This window comes from Triticum aestivum, chromosome 3D, assembly GCF_018294505.1.
Source record: "Triticum aestivum cultivar Chinese Spring chromosome 3D, IWGSC CS RefSeq v2.1, whole genome shotgun sequence".
NCBI lineage: Eukaryota > Viridiplantae > Streptophyta > Magnoliopsida > Poales > Poaceae > Triticum > Triticum aestivum.
Window position 1 is genome coordinate 505,963,550 of NC_057802.1, and position 11,205 is coordinate 505,974,754.

The 11,205-nt window shown below is 46.2% G+C and overlaps 1 protein-coding gene across 1 annotated transcript; it reads right to left on the reverse strand.

Annotated features, from left to right (window-relative positions):
- Positions 1 to 8,804: 8,804 nt before the first annotated feature.
- LOC123080042 (cold shock protein CS66-like) lies at positions 8,805 to 10,250 on the reverse strand. The gene is made up of 2 exons (XM_044502897.1): positions 9,885 to 10,250; positions 8,805 to 9,740 (listed from the first exon to the last, which is right to left on the reverse strand). The coding sequence occupies exons 1-2, from the start codon at positions 10,059 to 10,061 to the stop codon at positions 9,090 to 9,092; spliced, it is 828 nt and encodes a 275-aa protein (XP_044358832.1). The 5' UTR covers positions 10,062 to 10,250; the 3' UTR covers positions 8,805 to 9,089.
- Positions 10,251 to 11,205: the final 955 nt, after the last annotated feature.

Here is an 11,205-nt window from a genome sequence, read left to right on the forward strand (position 1 = left end):
TGTGTATCACTATGATCGAGATCCAACGAACCATTTTCATTGGGTGTGTAACCATATAAGGTTTTATTCATGTAAACAGAGCAACAATTATTCTCTAACTTAAATGAATAACCGTATTGCAATAAACATGATCAAATCATATTCATGCTCAACGCAAACACCAAATAACACTTATTTAGGTTCAACACTAATCCCGAAAGTATAGGGAGTGTGCGATGATGATCATATCAATCTTGGAACCACTTCCAATACACATCGTCACTTCATCCTTAACTAGTTTCTGTTCATTATGCAACTCCCGTTTCGAGTTACTACTCTTTAGCAACTGAACCAGTATCAAATACCGAGGGGTTGCTATGAACACTAGTAAAATACACATCAATAATCTGTATATCAAATATACCTTTGTTCACTTTTGCCATCCTTCTTATCCACCAAATACTTGGGGCAGTTCCGCTTCCAGTGACCAGTCTCTTTGCAGTAGAAGCACTTAGTCTCAGGCTTAGGTCCAGACTTGGGCTTCTTCACCTGAGCAGCAACTTGCTTGCCGTTCTTCTTGAAGTTCCCCTTCTATCCCTTTGCCCTTTTCTTGAAACTAGTGGTCTTGTTAACCATCAACACTTGATGCTCTTTCTTGATTTCTACCTTCGTCGATTTCAGCATCGCGAAGAGCTCGGGAATTACTTTCGTCATCCCTTGCATACTATAGTTCATCACGAAGTTCTACTAACTTGGTGATGGTGACTAAAGAATTCTGTCAATCACTATTTTATCTAGAAGATTAACTCCCACTTGATTCAAGCGATTGTAGTACCCAGCCAATCTGTGCACATGCTCACTGCTTGAGCTATTCTCCTCCATCTTTTAGCTATAGAACTTGTTGGAGACTTCATATCTCTCAACTCGGGTATTTGCTTGAAATATTAACTTCAGCTCCTGGAACATCTCATATGGTCCATGACGTTCAAAACGTCTTTGAAGTCCCGATTCTAAGCCGTTAAGCATGGTGCACTAAACTATCAAGTAGTCATCATATTGAGCTAGCCAAACATTCATAACGTCTGCATCTGCTCCTGCAATAGGTCTGTCACCTAGCGGTGCATCAAGGACATAATTCTTCTGTGTAGCAATGAGGATAATCCTCAGATCACAGATCCAATCCGCATCTTTTCTACTAACATCTTTCAACATAATTTTCTCTAGGAACATATCAAAAATAAACACAGGGAAGCAACAACGCGAGCTATTGATCTACAACATAATTTGCAAAATACTATCAGGACTAAGTTCATGATAAATTTAAGTTCAATTAATCATATTACTTAAGAACTCCCACTTAGATAGACATCCCTCTAATCCTCTAAGTGATCATGTGATCCATATCAACTAAACCATGTCTGATCATCACGTGAGATGGAGTAGTTTCAACGGTGAACATCACTATGTTGATCATATCTACTATATGATTCACGCTCGACCTTTCGGTCTCCGTGTTTCGAGGCCATATCTGTTATATGCTAGGCTCGTCAAGCTTAACCTGAGTATTCCGTGTGTGCAACTATTTTGCACCCGTTGTATTTGAACGTAGAGCCTATCACACCCGATCATCACGTGGTGTCTCAGCACGAAGAACTTTCGCAATGGTGCATACTCAGCAAGAACACTTATACTTTGATAATTTAGTGAGGGATCATCTTATAATGCTACCGTCAATCAAAGCAAGATAAGATGCATAAACGATAAACATCACATGCAATCAATATAAGTGATATGATATGGCCATCATCATCTTGTGCTTGTGATCTCCATCTCCGAAGCACCGTCATGATCACCATCGTCACCGGCGCGACACCTTGATCTCCATCGTAGCATCGTTGTCGTCTCGCCAATCTTATGCTTCTACGACTATCGCTGCCGCATTACAGGGCGATTGCATTGCATACAATAAAGCGACAACCATATGGCTCCTGCCAGTTGCCGATAACTCGGTTACAAAACATGATCATCTCATACAATAAATTTAGCATCATGCTTTGACCATATCACATCACAACATGCCCTGCAAAAACAAGTTAGACGTCCTCTACTTTATTGTTGCAAGTTTTACGTGGCTGCTACGGGCTTAGCAAGAACCGTTCTTACCTACGCATCAAAACCACAACGATAGTTTGTCAAGTTGGTGTTGTGTTAACCTTCGCAAGGACCGGGCGTAGCCACACTCGGTTCAACTAAAGTTGGAGAAACTGACACCCGCCAGCCACCTATGTGCAAAGCATGTCGGTAGAACCAGTCTCGCGTAAGCGTACGCGTAATGTCGGTCCGGGCCGCTTCATCCAACAATACCGCCGAACCAAAGTATGACATGCTGGTAAGCAGTATGACTTATATCGCCCACAACTCACTTGTGTTCTACTCGTGCATATAACATCTACGCATAAAACCAGGCTCGGATGCCACTGTTGGGGAACGTAGTAATTTCAAAAAAATTCTACGTACACGCAAGATCATGGTGATGCATAGCAACGAGAGGGGAGAGTGTTGTCCACGTACCCTCGTAGACCGAAAGCGGAAGCGTTAGCACAACGCGGTTGATGTAGTCGTACGTCTTCACGATCCGACCGATCCAAGTACCGAACGTACGGCACCTCCGAGTTCAGCACACGTTCAACTCGATGACGTCCCTCGAACTCCGATCCAGCCGAGCTTTGAGGGAGAGTTCCGTCAGCACGACGCTGTGGTGGCGATGATAATGTTCTACCGACGCAGGGCTTCGCCTAAGCACCGCTACGATATTATCGAGGTGGATTATGGTGGAGGGGGGCACCGCACACGACTAAGAGATCAATAGATCAATTGTTGTGTCTTTGGGGTGCCCCCCTGCCCCCGTATATAAAGGAGCAAGGGGGGAGGCGGCCGGCCTAGGAGGAGGGCGCGCCAAGGGGGGAGTCCTACTCCCACCGGGAGTAGGATTCCTCCTTTCCTTGTTGGAGTAGCAGAAGGGAAGGGAGAAGGAGAAGGAAGGAAGGGGGCGCTCCCCTCCCTAGTCCAATTCGGACTAGTCCATGGGGAGGGGTGCGGCCACCCTTTGGGGCCTTTCTCTCCTTTCGCATATGGCCCATTAAGGCCCAATACGAATTCCCGTAACTCTCCTGTACTCCGAAAAATACCCGAATCACTCGGAACCTTTACGATGTCCGAATATAGTCCTCCAATATATCGATCTTTACGTCTCGACCATTTTGAGACTCCTCGTCATGTCTCTGATCTTATCCGGGACTCCGAACTCCTTCGGTACATCAAAACACATAAACTCATAATATAACCGTCATCTAACTTTAAGCGTGCGGACCCTACGGGTTCGAGAACTATGTAGACATGACCGAGACACGTCTCCGGTCAATAACCAATAGCGGAACCTAGATGCTCATATTGGCTCCCACATATTCTACGAAGATCTTTATCGGTCAAACCGCATAACAACATACGTTGTTCCCTTTGTCATCGGTATGTTACTTGCCCGAGATTCGATCGTCGGTATCTCAATACCTAGTTCAATCTCATTACCGGCAAGTCTCTTTACTCGTTCTGTAATACATCATCCCGCAACTAACTCATTAGTTGCAATGCTTGCAAGGCTTTAAGTGATGTGCATTACCAAGTGGGCCCAGATACCTCTCCGACAATCGGAGTGACAAATCATAATCTCGAAATACGCCAACCCAACAAGTACCTTCGGAGACACCTGTGGAGCACCTTTATAATCACCCAGTTACATTGTGACGTTTGGTAGCACACAAAGTTTTCTTCCGGTAAACGGGAGTTGCATAATCGCATAGTCATAGGAAAATGTATAAGTCATGAAGAAAGCATTAGCAACATACTAAACGATCGAGTGCTAAGCTAACGGAATGGGTCAAGTCAATCACATCAATCTCCTAATGATGTGATCTCATTAATCAAATAACAACTCTTTGTCCATGGTTAGGAAACATAACCATCTTTGATTAACGAGCTAGTCAAGTAGAGGCATACTAGTGACACTCTGTTTGTCTATGTATTCACACATGTATCATGTTTCCGGTTAATACAATTTAGCATGAATAATAAACATTTATCATGATATAAGGAAATAAATAATAACTTTATTATTGCCTCTAGGGCATAGTTCCTTCATATGAGGTTGATTGTCTTCAAGCGGGTCCATATGGGGTGGTTGCATTATTTTTGCTAAGTTCTTACAACTCTCGTTTTAAAACAATTTGGCTCTTGAGTTATAACACTTAAACTTGATGGTAGTCTACTACTTTTGCTGCTACTTTGTGATGCGATGATAAATTCTGCATGAAGTCATTCTGCAGACGCCCATTTCTCATTATGCATGTCATTATCTTCGTTATTCTTATATATGAATGATGAATTGTCTTCATAAGTTGAAGAGGATCTCCACAAAGTAAAACATGCCATGTGCATTTGCATTCAAAAGCAAACTACTTATATGCACATCTTCAGGGGGGAGCCTTTTGCAACTTATGAAGACAATGACTTTGTTCTTTAACTTTCACATACTTTTATCCCGTTGAAAACTTCAACCAGTTTGTCATCAATCACCAAAAAGGGGGAGATTGTAAGTGCATCTAGTGCCACCCCTAGTTGGTTTTGGAGTATTGACGACAAACTTGGTTGAGGGACTAATGTGTTTGTGAGAATTGCAGGATAACACAGGTAGTAGTCCCTTATTGATTCGGTTTACCTACCAGAGACGACCCCTAAAATGTATGAAGACAATGGTAGTTTGTGAAGACATTCATGATGAATATTATGACATGTGAAGACATTCACTTGAAGACTATGGAGTGTGAAGACATAGTTGTTTCGTAGTTTCCTTTTCTTCTTTATTGAGTCATAGGAACCACTGTACTGTTAAGTGGGATCCAAGTGAACAAAGTCAGAGTGACTGATGTGATGCTCAACCAAAATCCTATGTCTTCGAGCAAAGACAATGAAAGCAAATCTTATCCAGAGCTGGATAAGTCAGCTTTACTTGTAGCCCAAGTTAAGCTACCGCGTGTGTTTGAAATCCGACCGTTGGACACGTGTCGGTTCCTTAGTGACCCAGGGTCATTTTGGACATATCAGGTCGGGTTGCCTCCTGGTTACAAATAGCCCACCCCCTACACCATAAATTGGTGGTTGCTCAGAGTTAGTGCACGGCTTTTGTCGTTTGAGAGCAACCCACCTCCGCAGCCTTTGAGAGAGAGATCCTTGCGAGGACAAAGCCCAAAACACCCAGAGCCAAAGAGTGTTAGGCATCACTGAAGTCGTTCTGACCGCGTGACCTGAAGACTTGTTACACTTGAGGACTGTGAATCCTCCAGCCGGTTAGGCGTCGCGTTCTGAGCATCCAAGAGTCATTGTGGATTGCCGGTGAATGAAGTCTGTGAAGGTTTGGAAGTCTACCTTGAAGACTTATCAGAGTGATTGGGCGAGGACTGTGTGTCATTAGCTCAAGGGGAATAAGGTGAAGATGCGGTCTTCTGAGTTCAATCCCAGCCTCCCTAACCAGACATACAGTTGTCACAGCAACTGGAACTGGTCTACCAAATCCTTGTCTTCACCAAGCAATTGGTTCTATCCCCCACTTCCCTTTACTTTACTATTTGTCTTCGTGAAGTCATTGCTTGCCTGTCTGATCTGATTGACTTCACTGTGTGAAGACTATTACCTATTTGGCTTCATATTGTCTTCCATTCTGATCCATACTACCTAGCTGCTGATAGTCTTCGTACTTTCACTACATTGTTTACTTGACTATGGCTTGTCTAGTGTAGTCCATCTTCCGCTGCATATCAATAGGTTCATTTCATCTGTTTGTCTTCAAAGACCTCGTGTTTTGAAGACTTTCATAAAAATCGCCTATTCACCCCCCTCTAGTCTATAACTAGCACTTTCAATTGGTATCAGAGCAAGGTGCTCCCTTGTTCTGTGTGATTCGGTTTAACCACCTGGAGTTTTAGCTATGTCAACTGCAGGGATAATCAAGGTGTCTGCTGTGTGCCCAGTCTTCGATGGCACTGATTACCCCTACTGGAAGAATAAGATGCGCATGCATCTTGAAGCCATTGACGTTGACCTCTGGTATGTCGACAAGACAGGCGTTCCCAAGGTCGATGAAGGTGTCACCGCTGCTGATGTCAAGAGGTTCACTCAATTGGACTCAACCGCCAAGAACATCATCTACGGTCATCTGACCAAAGGACAATATGGCCGTGTGAGTGCACTGAAAACTGCGAAGCTAGTCTGGGACTGGCTGTCCAAGGTCAACGAAGGCGTCTCAACTCAGAGAGACTCAAGGATTGATGTTCTTCGCAACCTCTTCAACCGCTTCAAGAGAAACGACAATGAGAATGTCCAGCTCACATTTGATCGCCTCACTGATATCACAAATGAGCTTCGCGCTCTCGGCGCCACTAAGATCACCAAGCATGGAATCGTCAAGAAGCTCCTGAGATCACTTGATAGCTCATTTGACACCCTGGCCCTGATGATACAAGAATGTCCTGACTTCAAAGATCTCGATCTGTCTGACATACTTGAGAGGCTCAACACACATGAGTTCCAGCTATCTGAGAACAGAGACATCTATGGCCCCAACTATGGTTGAACCCGTGCTTTGAAGGCAAAGGTTGTTTCCTCATCTGAAGAAGAATCTGACTGCAGTTCTGAGGATCCTGATCCATACTACCTAGCTGCTGATAGTCTTCGTATTTTCACTACACTGTTTACTTGACTATGGCTTGTCTAGTGTAGTCTATCTTCCGCTGCATATCAATAGGTTCATTTCATCTGTTTGTCTTCAAAAACCTCATGTTTTGAAGACTTTCATAAAAATCACCTATTCACCCCCCCCTCTGTCGATAACTAGTACTTTCAATGTTGCTGACATGGTATGTTATCCTTTATGTTTGAGTAAATTATGTGAGAAAAAAGGTCATCAAAACCCTAAAAAAAGCAAGGAGTACATGATCTAACTCAATCTAAAACATGTACATGTTCGTGCAATTGGAACGGTATCGTCATTACATAATACATTAAATGATTCATTCTCATTACTATGTTTGTGGCATTTAAATTTGGGCCCTGTTTAGAATTTCGCGCATGGCCACAAAAATCTTCGAGGTGGCCCTGTCCAATCGTAAACCCTAAAAAAGGAAGGCGAGGCCGAGGCGAAGTTCATGTATACTTGATGCAAGCATGGTGAATACAACGTAGTTGTAAGCGAAGAACAATAATCTAGAGGCGCCATGAGAGCCGACCACACTGTCCTTGCGGTGGTTGGTTGTGGAGATGGTCTTGGCCTCTCTCAGCAACTCGTTTGGATCGATGATTAACTTAGGACGTGGCCTACCATATGAGATGGATTACATAGACGGGGGCTAACTCTTCCTTTTACGTTAGGTTCTTTGGAAGGTCAAAACAAAAAAGAGTTAGTTTTGGTGCCCCAGTCAAGGGACGTGTGTGGGGAACGTTACTCTGCCTTCCCTCTTGACTTTTTAGCCAAAGATTAAATTCTTGCATATTAGCATAGAAATGGTATTAATATCATGATTAGAACACCTAATATTTTGATAATAAGTGGAAGTGCGAGAAGAACCTGATATTGGAGTGCCCATTGGATGTGACACCGAGGTGAAATCTCGTGACCGCTTGGTGCATGCATGATGGAGGCGACGTAGTTGCGGGTGAACATCAACACTACAATAGCACCATGAGAGTCGTCGATGTTGTCATCGTGGTAGCATGTGATGGAGACAATCTTCACCTCCTTCGGTACCTTGTTAGGATCGGTGGTTATAATTGGATGTGGCCTTATTGTATGAGATGAATCACATATAGGGGTTGTTGCTTCTTTTATATTAGGTTCTTAGGAGTCACTGAGACAAAAAATAGTTGGTTTTGGTGCCCTTGACCGGGGCACATATGGTGGGAACATTGATCTCCATATTCTCTTATTTAATTACAAGCGAAGATCAATTTCAGTGGTGATGGTTCCCTCCCCCCTAGCCATGGTGAACCCCCCTCCCGCCCCCACTAGTAGGTTGAGAAAAATGGCGGTGCATTATATGATCTTCAAAACGGGAGAGTAGAAGAATATAATTACAATGAGAAGACAACAACAATTGTGACCTACTGAAACTAGTTACTACCTCCGTCCGGGATTAAAGGTCCACTTAGCCTAAACTCTTGGACCACGGCACGATATTAATTTTGAGGATGTGTGATATTCGAGCGCAGTAACCACCAATGAAATTAGCAGGGAGTTAATGCATGCAGTGAGTTTAGCGGGCAACTTTCGCATGTAGTCACTCGCGTGTGTTGCCTTCAGACGCGGATTGAGAGAAAAAGCAACAATGCATGTCAGCGGCCTTGAAAAAACGGACTCCGCTCGATGGCTCGCCGGGCTTACTATCCGGGCCGGAGGTAGTAGTTACATTAAACAGAGAAATGTAGAGGGATTGATTAATATGGATTAGAGGGAGTAGCATCTCTAGCATGTTTGGAAGCAAGTTAGGTTGGGTGACCAACCAACTTAAGACTCAGATCGAGTGGGAGTGTCTTACCTTTTGTTGGACAATTACAATTTTCGTTCGACTTTTCAGATTAAAAGATTCACAATAATGATTGTGTGCATCAAATGATGTAGAAGCCAGTGATACTTTTATAGCGAAACAAATACAAACAACACACAAATATATTTATATAAGGTTTTTATATAGAAAAAAAAATTACTCCGGGCCTCTGCATCATTATTGTGCGCACACAAAGTAATATTTAACATAGTGAAACTTCACACAACGGTTACAACTTACAACATGCTCATACATCGACATAGGGTTGAGATCTTCTGCAGTACGATACGATCGCTGTCGTGTGGACTCTAGCACCTGACTCCACGTGTCATCCGCACTACGTCACAGTACAGTACTGCAGCATACCAACTACTCCAACGCTACACACAAACGTGAGCCACTTATAGGCTTATTGCTCCACCTCCGCTCGTACCTATTGTTCACAAACACGCTGACTGGCGCCTAGTGCTGGCCAGGCAGCTTTTCCTTGATCTTGCCCATAATACCTTTCTTCTCGCCGGTGCCTGTCACCCCAGCGTGACCTTGCTGGTTGTAAGCACCGCCGGTCGCCGTGGTCCCGTGTGCTCCGGTGCCGGTCACTCCGGGGTGCCCTTGATGATCGTAAGGACCGCCCGTTGTCCCGCTCCCATGCGTTCCAGTGCCGATCATACCAGCGTGCCCTGGCTGACCACCATAGCCCCCACCGGGAGCGGTGTTCCCATGCACTCCGGTGCCAGTCATCCCGGGCTGTCCGTAGGCGCCGGCGGTGGGCATGGTGTGCTGCTCGTTCTTGTGACCTCCCGGGAGTTTCTCCATGATCTTGTCCTTCATGCCCTTCTTCTCACCAGTCGCCGTGGTCCCGTGCGCCCCGGTGCCGGTCATGCCAGCCGGAGCGGGCTGCCCGTAGGTGCCGGTCGTCGCCGTGGTCCCGTGCGCTCCGGTGCCAGCCGGAGCGGGCTGCACGTAGTAAGGGCCGCCGGTCGCCCCGGTGCCGGTCATGCCCGCGGGCGCGGCGGGCTGGCCGTAAGTCTGCTTGCGAGCCCCGGGAAGCTTATCCTTGATCTTCTCCTTGATGCCCTTCTTCCTCCGTCCACCCATGCCATCGTCCTCGGACTATATCAATCAAAACGGAGCAGATTAATACTAGTTTGATAGTACTAGGCTAGCCATGGAAATAACAACGTGTCAATGGCAGTACATGCATTCATCTACAGCCGATCGATGCATTGCACGCAAGAAGAGAGAGCGTATACGTACCGAGCTGGAGCTGGAGCTGCTGGACCGGTGGAGTATGCCGCGGGTCTTGTGCTCCTCCCTGCCGGGCTGCAGCTGCCCGCCGGCGGGCGCCCCCGTCACGGCGGTGGCTCCAGGTGCGGCGGCGACCGGGTTGCCGTGCTGGTCCACGCGGTTGCCCTGCTGCCCCTGGAATTCCATCTTACCGGTGGCGCTTGTTGTACTACTACTGTGACAGATAGCAATAGGTCGGTCTCCAAATGCAAGGGAGTTGTTTGTAGCTAGGGATGCGAGAGATGTGCACAGGCTGGAAGGTTTATTTATACCGCCGTAGAGTTCGACACGGCGATGCCGGAGCACGCCGCGGAAGGGTCACGCGTGTACTCTTTTCGTTTTCCGGGAGGGGAGGCGACGTGTCCGTGGAGTACGTGTTTATTCGGGAGTAGGCATAAAGATGAACCTGCTGTGTTGGCTACGTGTACCGTGGCACGGTATGCGCCGGTGGTGCCACGAACCTCTTCTCAGGGGCGTTCTGGAAGGGTGACCGGATGGGTGAACCAGCTGGCCGTTCCGGAAGTACCAGCGCGGTCGATCGGCCCGCTCCGCCGCGTCCGATGTTGTCCGGCGTGAAAATTGGCTGGGTTGCCACTGTTTCCCCTCGGACTCCGCATATTTTTTTTTTAGAGAACGTCGGTCTTTATTGATCAAGCCACAAAGTTACATAGAGTCTCCCGAATACAATCCGGAGCAGAATGAAAAATACAAAGACTCACTCAAACTAGATCTAGCTAAAACATGAACTAAAACATTACATTGCCGACGAACATGCTTGAAAGTCACAGCAGACAGAGCCCCACACGCCGTCTTGATATCAGTGATTATAGAACCCACAATGGAGCGATCTCGTGGAGAAGAGTGCAGCCTTTGCACCACCGAGAGACAATCGGATTGGAAAATCACATGCATATAGTTCTCTTGGCGAGCCAAATAAACTGCACGACGAAGAGCCATCGCCTCTGCCACTTTCGGGGATGAAACACCCGGCAAGGGTTCTGAAGCAGCGGCAACACACTGGCCCGAATGTCTTGGATCATCACGCCAATAGCTGAGGAGCCCCGGTCCAAAGAAACAGCTGCGTCTGAAGACACCAACAAAGAACCATGCGGTGGCGGAGACCAATGAGAGCTAGAAGCAGGGGTCTCACGTCTAGCCGCATGAGTTTTGAACAGATGCCGGGAGATCAAATCAATGTAAGCACGCGCCCTCACAGCCGTATGCTTCGGGAGAGGAGCAACAGGTTCATTACGAGCAGAATTCCGAGCCTCCCAAATGTGCCAAAGAGTGA

Excerpts from the sequence above, each read along its gene's own strand:
- LOC123080042 (XM_044502897.1), bottom strand. The coding sequence starts at position 10,061 with ATGGAATTCCAGGGGCAGCAGGGCAACCGCGTGGACCAGCACGGCAAC. Across the intron at positions 9,741-9,884 it reads GCAGCTCCAGCTCCAGCTCG|TCCGAGGACGATGGCATGGG; the intron begins GTACGTATACGC and ends TGATTGATATAG.